General features: G+C 34.5%; 1 protein-coding gene and 1 long non-coding RNA gene across 14 annotated transcripts in view; one reads left to right on the top strand and one right to left on the bottom strand.

Moving 5' to 3' along the window:
* LOC146763854 (uncharacterized) overlaps window positions 1-8604 on the top strand; it is a 33845-nt gene extending 25241 nt beyond the window's left edge. For both annotated transcript variants that reach the window (XR_014951597.1, XR_014951596.1), the window contains exon 3: window positions 7859-8604. This is a non-coding gene — a long non-coding RNA (uncharacterized LOC146763854). The remainder of the gene's footprint in view (window positions 1-7858) is intronic.
* The window catches only part of ERBIN (erbb2 interacting protein), a 116366-nt gene that overhangs the window by 17612 nt on the left and 83463 nt on the right, over window positions 1-15291 (bottom strand). For 7 of the 12 annotated variants that reach the window (XM_085567730.1, XM_021534395.3, XM_021534393.3 and 4 more), the window contains 12 exons: window positions 14753-14897; window positions 14208-14280; window positions 13006-13135; window positions 12564-12679; window positions 11503-11572; window positions 10173-10272; window positions 8601-8722; window positions 7836-8006; window positions 6893-7075; window positions 4685-4802; window positions 2804-2987; window positions 479-2000 (listed from right to left, as the gene is read on the bottom strand). In XM_085567730.1, coding sequence (XP_085423856.1) covers window positions 479-2000; window positions 2804-2987; window positions 4685-4802; window positions 6893-7075; window positions 7836-8006; window positions 8601-8722; window positions 10173-10272; window positions 11503-11572; window positions 12564-12679; window positions 13006-13135; window positions 14208-14280; window positions 14753-14897 — 2934 coding nt within the window. The remainder of the gene's footprint in view (window positions 1-478; window positions 2001-2803; window positions 2988-4684; window positions 4803-6892; window positions 7076-7835; window positions 8007-8600; window positions 8723-10172; window positions 10273-11502; window positions 11573-12563; window positions 12680-13005; window positions 13136-14207; window positions 14281-14752; window positions 14898-15291) is intronic. The other 5 variants (XM_085567732.1, XM_021534396.3, XM_021534400.3 and 2 more) reach the window with 1 other exon arrangement.

Below are 15291 nucleotides of genomic sequence, written 5' to 3'. Positions count from 1 at the left end.
CTGCAGACCTATACTTCTAAACAGAATTTACTGATTTTCTTTTTCTTTGTTCTTATAGAGAAGAAATAGGGTGAAAAAAAGGCAGAACAGAAAGATCAAGAAGTGTAAGGGAGCATTTTAGTAAATTGTGAATACAAAGCTACAATAAAATTTACCTTAAAAATTACCTTAAAAGAGCTGGCCTTGCAGTCCAGCAGGTTTGTAATACATTATTTAATGTATTCAAAAGTAATCCGGCTGGCAAGTATGATGTAAAAATAACAGCACTTTTCTTTTTTCTTTGGGGGAAAAGTTAATTTAGTTCAGTCTACCACCTGAGTGTTTCTCAGCTATTCATCACAAACACATTTATCCTTTTTAAAGCAGGATCAAAGTTAGATTTTCAATAGTAATTAAAAGCTGTTCAAAACAGTATTTACCTTATTCCATATCTAGGTAACAGGAAAGTAGGAAAAAAAAAGAGAATTATTATTTTTACCTTTTCTAGCTTTTTCGCCTCAATATGTCGCAGCACCTGTTCCCTCCAGTCATGAGGGACTTTAGTTTTTCCTGCAGGGTCTAACAGTGAGTGCTCGGAGTTAACCCTTGGGTTGGATCTCTTGGAGGGGCTAGTCCGCGAGTAATTGAAGTCACTGACTGACATAGTTCTTTCTGGTATCTCGCTCACCGAGGGCCGCGCGCTCTGCGGCCGGCTCACGTTGGGACCATCAATGCTGTATGTCCGAGCAGAGAGAGGCCTCTGCTGTCCCGACATTACTGCTGCAGCTCTTCCCATTGAATGCAAATCTCTGTATGTTAAGTAGTCCCCTTCAGGAACTTGAGCTCGTCTTGAAGGTCCACTATCCCCAATATTTATGGAAGCTGTAGAAGATACACTGCTCTGCCTTTGAAGAGTGTGCCTGGTGGCTCCTGGGAGCAGTCTGTCACCTGGTGGAACAGCCCACAGATCTGTGTGTCTCCCAGCCATCCGCTGGTGAGTGCTGTACACAGCGCTGGCCCGGACATTGTTATGATTGGAGAAATTCATGTTGCCAGAATGCTTTACATAACTGGGAGTTTCTGTACTGTCAGACCTAAGCAGACGTGAATGAGGTAAAGTGCCCTGTTCTGCTTGGGTGTTTTGTTTCTGGGGCCACAAGGCATCTTTTGCTGCTGCACTGCTGCTGTACTGAATATTATATTGGGGAGCAGAGAGCATCTGTGCACCGCCTGTCACTGATCCCCTCACTAAATTAGCACCTTCAGGATTGTGATTTGAGTCAAACTTGAACACCGTTTTTGTAGAAGATACTAAATCAGATGATGACGATGACCCAGGAAAAACCTGTAAAGGCTGATCATAGAGGAGAGTAGCAGATTTACTTCGGACTATGTTTTTTCCATCTGCAGTATCAGATCCTGATTTTACCGCCAAGTTTGGTTGTTGAGATCCATTCTCATTTACAGCATCATAGATTTTCAGCCCACCGTTGTCCATACTTGTGATGCTGTGAGATTTCATCACAGGACCACTTCTCTGTGGGGACAAATCTTCAGTGCTTCTAGAAACAGATAGCTCAGCAGAATCCCCATCAACTGTAGTGCTTTTTGCTAGTTTTTCTTTACTGGGAGACTGTACTGTTTCCTCAGGAAGTCCGTTTACTTTATTTACTTGATGTTTATTTCCATTTTCCAAGTGCTCACTTTCTTCTTTTGCGTTCTTATTCAAAAATCCCATTACTGAAACAATTTTCTGTGTTTCTAACTTTTCTACAGGAACTGGTACTACCTCTTCACTAACAAGTTTATTGATATTCATGTTTATTTGGTCTAATTTGTGAGACTCCTCCATAGGAGTGCTTAGATCAACACCTTTTCCTATTAGGCCTAATCTTTCTTCAATGCTCAATTCATATTCAGACAAATTTGTAACCTTCTCTTGCACATTTAGTTTTTCTTCCACAGTAATACTCAATTCTCCTCCATTTTGCAAGAGATTATTCAAATTTTCATCTTCTTGCCTGGAAGAAAAAAAAGAAATTCTCCTAAGAATTAATGTATTTCTCTAAGTATCATTTTAGAAAAAAAGTTACCATTAATATGCAATCATGATGGGCATACAAAACAGGACAAAGAAACAGATTTGCGATTTGCTATCTTGTATTGAAGAAACAGAATATAGAGAGCTCATTTGGGAAATGTTTTTACATCACGTGGCTTCAGGAGTTTGTTTAAATTCAACAAGAATAATTAAAACCAGTTCAAAAGGTTCAAGTACAAAGTGATAACAACTTACTTTTTTTGTTAATTTATTTTAGTTTCCATTTTGGACAATCTTCCTGTTTGTATTAGCAGTTTTTATGAAAAATGGTACTTTTAAACTAAAACTCATAGAAGAGTAACAACCTGTAATTCTTTGTAAGTTTTTAAGAACCTTTAATAGTCATGTCAGCAATCAAACTGAATTTCAAAATTAAGCAAATAAAAACACAGAGCTTTTTAAACAGCATACTGATGTATTTTGTAGGGATAAAAACTTAAAAATATAAAATTATTATACCCTATTATTATTATATGTATATATAATATTATTATAATATGTATTGTATACCCACATATTGTATACTAAAGCTAGTCTCTGAAAGTTTTTTTTTCGAGAACTTTATTAGCCTTAAGAGAACATTATTAACCCTATTATCAAACGCTGATATTTTAAATATTTAATGAATGATAAATGAATGAATTAAAGGAAGGAGCACCATATAAAATATTAAGTAACATTTTTCTTATGTATTTTCTTAGTGATCCACAGTATCTTACAAACCTGATTTTGGATAGAACAGCAGCATGTGTTTCTTTGTCAGGAGAACAGAGAGAAATATCTTGGCTACTGTCAGTATTTAAGGAAACAGAATCTGACATTCGAGAAGGAGAGGAACAGTTGCTGTTATTCTGATTACTATTGTGGGTAGCTTCATCTGATAAGGAATCAGTATCTTTTGAATCATCTGAAATAAAAATGTGTCAATTTCGTTAGATACACAGATCTTATTAACAGTAATTTCATATATGTATGTATAGTATTTAGAAGCTGCCTCTTGTTCTTCAGTAATTCGTATGACCAGAAACTAAAATGTAAGCTAACATCTTTGCAAAGTTCATTTAAACCTACAAAATACTGTTGGAAATAGTTCCTATTTTTAAAAATATTTGGCCTAATGTAAACAGGCCTTATCTGCTAATTAAATCTAAATTCTTGCTTTATTTCCATTTCCCTTGTCATACACGAGTGCTATATTACTGAATACCCCCTTAAAATATCTACCAAATCATATTTCATATGGATTTCAGAATTGTCCATTACATGAGTCTACTGGCTTCTAAGAAAACAAAGCACACTGCTTCACGTGCAGTATTTTGAAAGGGTACACCATTCCCGATTTTAAATATTCTATCATTATTAAAGCTATTTACTAGACCAACTGTTTCCTCTGGAACTATCTAGATCACTGGATAAGCTCTGTATAGCTTTTTAGGTAAAGTAAAAAATCAGCAATGAAAAATGTTCTTATGCAGATTTTGAAATCAATGCATTCCCATGCTTAGCAGATCCCTTAGGACAACATTTTCAGAGTAATTTACCCCTGTGCACATTGATTCTTGCATAATGTATGCATAGTTACATACTACATTCGTATAAAAATAATTTCTCTGGGGGAATTCAAGGCAGCTGGGATTCTGACATGAGTGTAGAAGCAAATACATTTAAATTTTTGCTTCAAGGCAGTTACAGATGCCAAAAGCATATATTTTGTGGAACTAATGCCTATCTTCAGGGACAAGAAAGAAGTTTTGACCTGGTACTTTAGTCAGACAAAAAAATCCAAGCATTGGATGTCCACCTTTTCATCTGTATGTGATCCTCAGCAGACTCTTCCTGCTTCCACCATATGGATTTCCTCATCAAATCTCACCTTTTTACATCTAATGTCCAGAAAAGCCTTTTGTCCTGGAAGTACTAGACTTGGATATCATATGATTCAAAATATTATTTCCTATCTTCTTTCTATATCAAGTTTTCTCTGAATCCTAGGCCATTTCTTACTCTTAAGGAAATGATTACCCAGACCAAATGTCTATTTCAGAGAATGTAAAATTTAGCTAGTAAGAAAAACAGATTCAGAATTTTCATGCTAGAGGAGCAAAGAAAAATAAAAGAGTGAAATAACTCTGGAGAAAGAGTTTTCACAAGAAAGGATTATTCTTAAACTTTAGGAAGAGAGCACAGCTTCTGTAGAGAAATTTAAATAAGTGATACTGCTGCCTATAGCAGCAGTTATAGCATCTGCCTATCGCAGCAAGGATTCACAAAATCTGGGTGAAGGAAGAGATAAAGAATATTTCTAATATAAATACCACTGTCTGCAATCCTTTTCTTAAGGACATCAGGAGTGTGTTCAAGCTCTAAAACGCCCAAAACATACACCCCTTCTCTTCCTGCCTGATTTAAACTACAAGAATCAAGAAATGTATTCCAGTATATGCAATTTTCCCCCCTTTCATTGCTTAGCTAGGAAAATCTTTTTAAAATATAAAAATTAAGCCTACTTTTACTTAATTTAATTTGAAAAGCTAACAACATTTATTTGAGTCAAGAAATTATCAAAATCACAAAACACTTTCAATGCTTTTTATGGTATCTTACCTTTTTTGCTGTTGCTTAGGGCTACCACCTTTGGTTGGTTTATGGAGGTTTCTATCAGTGGTGGTCGCATTTCTGCGATTTTCATCTCTTCATCAGAGGAGAGTTCTTCTGACTCCTGCTAAAGGAAAAACAGCATTATGCTATCTATTTTGAAGAGCACTTCAAAGGCGAGTAAATGCTAAACTATCACTCACTAAACAATAAAGGGGTAAAAAGATAAATTATGCACATAACATAGGCAAAGCAAAACAACTCTGTAGCATATCTGTAGTGCAAGTCAACTGAATTATCTTTAAGAAGCAGCACTTTCAGACTTGCATTGTCACTGCTGAACTCTGTGGGTGACACTCTTGGAACAAGCAGATGAAGTCTTCATTCTAGGACTGGAGAGAACATCCAGTTGAGTCCAAGTCACAAAGTGATCACTGAACCAGCAAACACTGCAGACTGACCAGCTGGGTACTGGTTTTAAAAAAGAGAGCTATAAAGTAGCCATGACCAAGTCAATCCTAGGAATGGAGACATACACTGTGAGAAAAAACTGAAGGAGCTTGGTTTGCCTAATCTAGCTAACAGAAACAGAGTAAAGGTAGCTTGCCAGGGGTAAATTCCAAAAGGAAAAGAAGTTACTTAACTTCAAGAGCAATGGCAGACAAAAAGCAATACTGAACACATTTAAGCTAGTACTCACTAGTTCTGAACCAAAAAATGGAACTCAGTGCACTTATGAGAGAGATTAATAGACAAAGCTGCTGCAAGAGGAGCCACGATTCACTTCCTACTGTAATATCCTACTGCTAGCCCAATAATAACTTATCTTCAAAACTCAATTGTTTTCAGTAATATTTTGAAAAAACAAATCCCCAACAAACCTTTCCTCAAAGCAGAAATTTCTTTCTAGTAAACATGCTTCCTGCTACAAAATCCATGTTACAAATTGCGAAGAAAGCCTACCAATATTCTCTTTTCTTACTGTTTTGGAACACTTAATGCATGGAACCTACTGGAGCATCATCTCATGATACCAAATATCTGGCCAGTTCTTATGTCTGCAGGAAGGACAAACTTGACTGAGACCTAAAAAACAAGCTACATCAGTCCTAATTAAAAATAAAAAATAAAAATCCATCGGCTTTTCTCTAAAATCCAAACAACCAACCTGTTCACTATATCAACCACATGCCCTTCCTCTTGGATGTGACATATAAGTGTAATCAATGTCGAAATGAAAAGCTTACACACAGGCAAAGTTTAGCTATCTGGATTCTGCAACAGTGTTACCAGCAGGAAATAAGGAAATACATTCAAACAAGGGAATTACTATCATTAGACAACTGTTATGATCTTCTGAAATCACATTTTAAAATTAAAGAAAAAATGTCAATACCAGTATTTTCAGGAAGAATGTAGAAGCAGGAACATACTAGTGGGGAAGTAGCCAGTGACAGCCACTACTGCCTGTAACTCAAGTCTTTTCACTGTATGATATAGGCACATTCCACGGCTTACACCACACAGGCAAAAAAAAATCACTTGTGAAATTATGAAAAAAGTACTTCACAGGTTGTGACTGTGAACTGAGTGAATGACTACTTCCAAAATTTGTAATCAATCTCAAAATTTTCTAAATATATAAATTCATGGCGTTTGATACAGAGATCCAAAGTTGAGAAGTTTAAAATCCTTCACTGTAAGGGAAAGACCATACTAAGTATATTCCAAGTAATATTCCTGACAGCTTACTAGTAAATACAGAGGAGTAAATATTTTTAAAATCCCTTTCCACTTTTCATTTGAAATGCATGTGCATAATAACTTGGACACAAACATTTTATTGTTACTGACATTTCCTCATTTTAGCAATAATTAAAAGTGATTATTTAGTGAAGTACTGACAGTCAAACAACTAGAGAATTCTACAGAAGTATGAGTCTTTTCACAGTGTATATCAAGCTTTAACTGAGTTTGCATTATTTTTCTTTAAATGCATGCATGCTTTATTATGAACTTTTTATTAGCTGTTTCAACTTTTACTTAATATAATCTGAAGCAAGAAAAGTACTGTATTGAAAACTGTCTGAATTTACAACATTTATGGAGGGCAATTTTCTTCTATTGTCAACAGAAATTTTCATCTCCCAGAAGAACAAATTCAGTACAACACCAGCAGAATTTCTAACTCCTATAATGCTCATAGCAATGCCATACCTCAAGCATGTCCTCATGGTTGACAGTTGTTTTCGTGTTCTGCAAGGTTTTAACAAGTGCAGTCATCTGTGAATTTGCAGTGCTGTGCTCAGCTTCTGGTTCACTAGGCTTCTGCACAGAGCTTCCTGCTGAATATTGCTTTCTCTCATCGGCTTTGTTCTTTATTGAACCAACTTCTGAGGTCTACAAAATTAAGCGTTTAGCAGAGAAAGCATCCTGAAACCTTTTTAGCAACATACAGACCCAGCATTATATATTTTGGGAAAATATGGAATGGAAAAATCTGAGCTCTGAAATTGTAAAGAACAGAATGCACCCGGTATAAAATGCTAAGAAAACACCATAGATAACTAAGGTACAGTCTCTACACTGTGTCAGTCAGTCTGACTCTTATCCTTACTGGTGTCAATATATACCATTATATTTCAATATGTGTAAGTCATATGAAAAAAACAGGCCAATACCTGCAGTGATTCTATGTGAGCACCAAAAAGTAGTCCTATCTTCTACCATGCTGCATCAAGCTCTTAAGAGACTTGGGACACTTTCACCAGTCTACTATTACTGCTTGTTACCACACAAAGCTTTCAGCCATGAGCACCAAAAAACTTCAAGATTATCCAAATTTCATTGTGAAGTCTGCAGATGAAAGAGGATCAGAGATGCCATCCTCCAGAAACCAAAGAAGGCAGCACATCCACAATTTGTATGTGCCTGAGAATTAGGTCACTTTTCTTGTTCTTAGTGCAGGAGTCAGACTGCTACTTCAAACCAGATGTTTGTTACAGATCTCCTTAGGAGGGGAAAAGGTAAACTGGTTCTGTAATCTAACAATTTTTCTTTCTAAAGCGTCAGAGGGAAGGGAGAAGAGAATTAAAAGGAATCAATGACAATTTAGTCTTTGGAATTTCTTGCAAAACCAGAAGATAATGTAATCTCTAACCTTTACCCCCACATCTTTTACAGAAACTGTCTGGACTTCTCGTTTTGACTCCTTGGCACTATCTTCAGTTGATTCTTCATCCTTTAGTCTATGTACAATTGTCTGGACTGTTTTGACCATATTCTTCAGTTCATCAGGATATGGAGTTGGGTATCTCTTCAGATTGCCCTCCTGTGTAACAAAAGGCAATAAGGTTCTACACTTATTTAAATGTCAGAACTAAAATGTAAGCTTTAAAACAAATAATTAATTAGGCCACAACACTGAGTACTCTAGAATACCTTGATACTCAAGTCTGCCGGCACTGAGGTACACATAAGATTATACAACCAAGCAAGATTATGAATACTTTCACTCCCTTTCCCCCAGCATGTCCAATTATTCCAAGCAAGGATTAAGACAACTATAATACACTTAAAATCAAGATTTATCATGGTTTCCCTACTTGTTTTCCACAGCACTATTACTCAGGTAGCATCCTAGTTAGGCCCTACACTACTAAGTATCAGCTTGAGCTCTTCCCTTGTGCCCTGTTGAAAATGATCTGGCCAAATAAATTATCTGGCCAAATAACACCAAAACTAAAAGCAAACACAACAAAAAAATCCAAACTATAATGGTTAATCCTGCTAGATACTCTAAACTGATGACTTGATTTATTCAGCAGAGTGAAACCCATAACCAAAGTAAGGAAAAGGCTGAGATTAAGCGTGGAAGTAAGAGGGAGGGAAGCACCATGTATGCAAAAATAAATTTACTACTAACCCGAGGTGGTGCCTCTCTCTCATCTTTGTCTTCATCACATTCAAATGCCACCTGAGCACGCTGTTTCCTCTGTTCCTCCCACAGAGATGGATTGAAACTTTCATTATCAGATAAGAACATAACTGGAAAAAAAAAACCAAAGAAGCTCATATAAGAATAGGCTACATTATGTAAAACAAAATATACTCTTTTTCTTTCTCTTTAGTGGGATTGGTGTTTTGTATTCATTCTTTTTAAAAGATGAAAGGCTTAGCAGCATCATTAATTGAAGATTGCATGCAATATCACTGCTTTATGAATCTAACTGTACTTTCATATTAGAAAAATCCCTATCTTTATAGAGAAAATCATATGCTTAGCTGTACACCAGTCTTAAGATTCACATTTGAAAATTTTCAGCAGAAATCTGCTAAGTGGTTTTATTTTATATTTAAATATGAAATAATGTATTTGTTTGCATATGTATATAAACATTGATTATACTTGTATAGATTTATATAGCCTCTTATCACTGCTTAACATTATTAAGCACAGGTAAAAACATTAATCTGATTTAATTTAATGAAAATTTAAAAATGAAAACTAAGAATGACTTAGTAAGAAAATCCTATCTTACTATTCCTAAAGCAATAAAAGCATCTAAAACTGAAGGTTAAATTAATCTGTATGATTTTGTAGCACTAATTTACTTGACAGGGACTTTGGAGACAAGTGTTTTATATTTAATTTTACAAGAGATGAAAAAAATCTTGCAGGTACCTAATGTCTCTTATTTTAGCATGCCTTGGTGTTACATCAGCCAGGTTCTACTTTTAGCATGACAAATAGTCTAATAAATTTGCCACTACCACCCAGGAAATTTATATCCTTTACTAGCAATGCCAAGACTGTTTGTATTAACCACTTCTACATCTGACATAGAAAAATACTTAATTTTAGGGCTCCGTAAGTGCAATGGAATATTTGTTACTCTGCATTTATTGGGTAAACTTAAAATTTTAACACATCTGAAAATATTATAATAAACTTCGCTATCACTATGAGTTCCTGACCAAAAGCCAGGAACCTAACCTTATATAAAACCAGTTCAAATTACATGTGAACAATGTGCTTTTTATGGACTGATTTTTTTTTTTTAATTTCAAAATAAACCAGGGAATACTATGTACTTTTCAAAAAGTACATACTTGTTAATGAAGGAAACATTTTGCTAAAATAGTCAGTTTGAAGCTAACACTTGTGTAAGAGAATTTCACCACAAACCGTTAGGCTCTTTTGGAAGTAATGAGGTGGTCATACTGAGAGTGGCAATAACCACATGTTCCTGTTAGTCCATTTCTCACTTTACTCACTGAAACAGTTTGATCTAGAATTTCATCTAGAACATCTAAATCTCATTAAATTACTCTTCTCAGTCATCAGACACAACTCATCATCTCTTGCAAGTATACACCAAGCTTTAAGCATTTAAGTATTTAAGCATTATTTAATGAAAATCATATTAGCAGGAAGCCTTCCCATTATTAATTTCAACAGAGACCACTGTGACAGGTAATTTCAGAAATTCCTTACCCTCCTCAGTCCTTGGTTGCTGAGGGAACATGTAATTAGTAAGTACTGTTTTCTGTGTGTCAGGGTCAGCTTCTTTTTGAAGAGGGATAAGTGGTTTAGACTAGAAAGTAAATGAAAGAAGGCTATGTTATGAGAATATATATGCATATATATATAAAAGTAAATATGACCTACATGTCACAGAGCATGCCTGTCCCATGACTTTCAAGAATACTCTCCCTTGAATTAAACCATTTATCCTCTGAATAATTTTCACAAAATTAAGACATTACTATGTCTGTATTTGACTGTTGACAGGCTTTTTGATTGAGGACAAACTCAGCAACCTCTTTTGTGAAAAGACAATACTAGATAGTCAAAAAGTAACCCAGTTTCTTTTTGATACTCACCACTAAGCATACTGATCAGAAATGCATAGATATATTTAGCTATCTAAAACTCCAGATAATCATATAAAGAGAAAAATTCAGCATCCTTGTCTTTTTATTTTGAGACCAGATTGAACCCTTACAGGGAAAGGTAGAAGATTCTTGAAATTACTGTTTTAGTAAAAGTGAACGTCTGAGGCTAGTGGATTTCTGACAACCCTATAGACTTTAATGCCCTCCAGAAATCAGCATAATATCAAGGACTTTAATAAAAAGGAAAAATACAAACACACTAGTTATTGCTTAAGAGCTTCAAAGTTGAACAGTCACACAGTTCAAAGGTGTGGCAAGAAACCTAGCTCAAAACCAGGCATGCTGAGTTTCCCTGCTGGTATAGCTGTGAAAGCAACAGCAGGCTACATGTTTAGATGTTCAAGTTCAAGGTTATCAAGCACTAAACTCACCTGAGTAAATTAACCTGAACAAACAAAACAAAAACAAACAAACAAAAATCCCCAAACCAAAACAAACAAAAAAACCCACAAACAAACAAAAAAACCCCCAAAAAACCTCAAAAAACACCCACAAAAAAAAAAAAAAAACCAAAAACCCAAAGGAAAAAGCCAAAAAAAAAAAAAGATAAAAGCAATCAAAAACCACAAATAAACAAAACAAAGACAATCCCAAAAAAATCCTAAAGAACCCAGAGAAAATACAACAAAAACAAAAACCTTTTCAATATCTGTTAAATTCCATTTCCTCACCACAGAATTTCTTGAGGATTATGAGCCTCCAGAGACAGGAAAGCTCTGTGTTGGTTAAGGAGAATTGACATAGTAATGTCAAGAAAGTACTGATCTACACAGTACTAGGTCTCCTCATTTAGCAGATGGCTCTGTTCTTGTCAATCCCATTAGCAATGAAGTAACAATAATTTATTTTCAATATTAAAAACTCCTTACCTGATTGTCTGATAGCCACATAGCAGTGAGTTGTTGCAGCTTTGTAAAAGTAAATGGTAAATTCTTTAGTCTGCAAATTACAAGAATATAGGTAAGTACATTTAGACATACTGTTAAGACATTAAACAATCCTGCATTAGTCTGTAAAGTATTTTAAAAGGACATTTTCATATCAAGTTAACTTAACAGTGACACTTGAAAGGCTACAGAATTAATTTAAATTGAAATTTTAAAAATAACCAACCAAACAAGAAAAACTTATCTGCCCAGTATAGCAAGTAGCTTAAAATAAAGAACTGACATTGTAACCTGAATTTAACTCAACTGGGTGACTTGAATACAAAGACAATTAATGTAAATTAATAAATCTGAATCCTCACCATTTTATCTGTCAATATACATGCCAATGATGGCAATGTGTTATACCTGAAAATAATTTTTTTTCTAAAAAATACATGTATGGGGTCTGGGCGGTCATGCCTAATGGGTGCTCTGGCATAAAGGGATAAATCAAGCTACAGACAGAGTACAGAGAAGCTAGATTGATAGAACAGGAGGGAGAGCTCTGCTATTTCTCTCTCCCACTATTACTTCAATTGTATAAACTATCAATTTCCTGAAGCTAAACATTTTGTCTATTTTTAATGGCCATCTCTAATAAAAGACAACTTTTTCCCCCCTGTGCAGAACACCGAGGTCTTTTACACTATCCTATGATACTGTTGGGTGCTTCATAGGAAATTCAAGAAGCTGTTAATCTTTAAGTAAGAATCAAAAGTTTTATGAAAGTAACCAAGTAATTCCCTGGAAAAACAGATGCTAACAATAATGAACAAGTAAAGCTGCACTTCAGTGCATCTGCCAGGTCATTAATATTAAGACAGCTTAGTACAATGGAGCTGCAAGATCCAGAATATAACAATAATACATTAAATACATCTCAGTCACTTTCTGAGCTACGTGTGAGATAAGAAGAGATAGCCATAATGTATTCATAACAATCCCTCTAGATTATTGTTGCATTTTATACAACTTCTATTTGATTAAAAGCATTGACAAACCTATTGTCACTCAGATTGATGACTTTTAATTTCTGCATATCGCCCATTTCTTCAGGGAGAAATTCAAGCTTATTAGAATGCAGAAACAATACTGTTACATGCTTCCAGTTTCCAATCTAAAAAAAGAAAAAATACACAAAAAGAATTAATTCATCTTTGCAACATAAATATGAAAACAATTAGTATTGAGGCTATTTTGCCTTGAAAGTTTATTCTTACATACTAAACCTTTTAGTTTCAATACATAGCAACAAATTCATACTTGTTGCTTAAAAAAATTAAATTTCATTATTTATAAACTTGTATATTTGTATACATCCTCCTTTAAAAAGATACACAAAGAAAATCCACTCAAAAATTAATAACTTGTTATGTGCAAGTTGCACAGACTATATAAACACATTAAAATATTCATTTTACAGACTTTCAATTAAATACATACCTCTGATGGCAGCTGAGTTAAAAAGTTATGATCTGCAGCAAAGGTTCTAATATTTGAAAGCTGCCCAACAGATGAAGGCAATGTTTCAATTTCATTGAAACTACAGTCCAGCTCTTCCACTGATATTAACCTGCAAAAATAAAAATTATTTCTCTATACAGATTAATTAATCCAACATTAATTGAATACTTGCAGTTGAAATTAAATGACTATCACTATTAATTATTAATCACAAATGCAGTTCAAAATAAACCCTAAGGATTTAAAATCCAAGAATCTTTATTGAGGGCCTAAAATGTGTTTCACAGTGGGTGTTTTTTCCTGTTAGTTGACTGCAGGTATTTTGGTTTTGTTTCAAGCTTGCTTGATTTTTTAAAATCTCCTTTACACTGTCCTCAATGAAAACAGTGAGGCCAGCAACACTGAGTGTTTGTGTACTACATGACAACATGCCAGTGTAAGGCATTAAAAACATTCAGAATGGGATAGATCATGGTCAAATTAGAGCTGAGTGCAGTTTCTGAACAAGCAAAGAATTTCAAGAGTTACAGACCGTGAACCTAAGAATCTGGTAGTGAAGCACTACTTTGTAAACTCTGACAACAAAAGGTAAGCTATATTAATTAAAATACATGAAAATTAATTGGAAGATTGTACATTTGTACAGCACTTAATTGTGAGCCAATTATTTCTGCTATTATTTGCAAATTTTATTTTAAATTGCTGAACACCAAAATATATATTAAAAACTTGCTAAAGTATAGCTGAAAATTCTCCATATATATATATACAAAAGATAAATACATGTTCATATTTACTTTTTACAAGGTTTTTGAGATTGGGCAATCATTTGCAATATCTACCATCTCCATATTACTGTCAAAAAAACCAAAACAGCTTCAGAAGGCTAATTGACTCTTTAAATACCCTGTTTTCTTTTACACTCAAGTTTTGTTTTATAGATTGGTGGCTGCATTAAGTGAGGAACATACATCCTTTGGTATTAAGTAATAGAAACATTCATGCTGCAAAGCAGAACTACGATATGAAAACTCTTGCTTTAAATTGTATTAAGGCATTAACATGTAGAAAAAAATTAAATAAAGTAGTTATAAAAGGACTCCGAAAGAGGAGCCACAGTTACAGAAGAGTAATTCAGTTCAGAAAGGCAATTCAACTTCTTATTTTGGTGAAATACCTACCCTCCTATGGAGTCTGGCAAATAAATTAACTGGTTTTCATCAATTTTAAGTGTTGTCACCTTTTTCAGAGAACCTATAACAATAGGAACAAGTAAATAAAAATGGACATTTGAGTTCATTAAGCTGAGTTTTAACTTTAAATTCAGAGGGGAAAAAAATCCAACATTCTAGGCAAGCCACCACATCTTCTCTACTCCCTGGTGTGCCTATCGTGCTATACTCCCAAGGAAATAAGGAGATGAGCTTACAGAACTTGTTTGCCAGTTTATAATGTGTCAACCATTTGGGTAGTCAGGTGGAGACAGGGAGACTTTTTTTTTTTTTCCTGATAGAGACAGCAGTTTTTCATCCATTTACAAACTACTGTATAAAGTAAAGAATATTCCAAACCAATTTTAAGTTATTATTCAGTCATGTATTACAGCTTTATCAAGAACTGGCACAGAAACAGATCTAGAATGTCATTTTAGTATTTTCTAGTTCTCTGTGTCTGAACTACAGGCTTCTAACAACATTAATTAAATTAAATACATTAAAATACAAACCAATAGACTCTGGCAGTTGCTGAAGTGAATTACTGGATAACAGTAGGTCTTGCAGGCTTTCACAACCTGCAATACCTTCTTCAACTACTTCAATGTTGTTTTTAGAAACATCCAAGTATGTCAGTTGTTTCAAAGTGCCTATGAACTAAAAGGAAGAGAAAATAATGCATTATAGAAAGTGCAAGTTCAAAACAAAAAACCCAGCAGATTTGACCTCTCAAGTGTAATGCCAGAGGAAAATACTTAAGAGTAGTGAAATACAATTTTATGCACAATATACAAACTTTCAAATGAAGCATTTTGTGTGGATAAGCACAGCTGATATTTTTACAGACACCCCACAGTAGCTCTGCATATCTCTAAAGTCAGTCCTCTGCACATTCAACAGTGTGATTAGTTACCATGAATCAAGTAATTGAAGCTTTAGAACAGACTTCAGAAAGCAACACAATGTGAGGACATCATTATGCTCCAGTAGACTTTTAATGCTCATTTTTGCCTTTTGTGCAAAACTGCACCCTCAAAAACAGCAATGAATC

This window comes from Lonchura striata, chromosome Z, assembly GCF_050655825.1.
Source record: "Lonchura striata isolate lonStrDom1 chromosome Z, ASM5065582v1, whole genome shotgun sequence".
NCBI classification, from domain to species: domain Eukaryota; kingdom Metazoa; phylum Chordata; class Aves; order Passeriformes; family Estrildidae; genus Lonchura; species Lonchura striata.
Note: the sequence above shows the minus strand (reverse complement) of the source record. Positions and strands in the feature narration are given on the sequence as shown.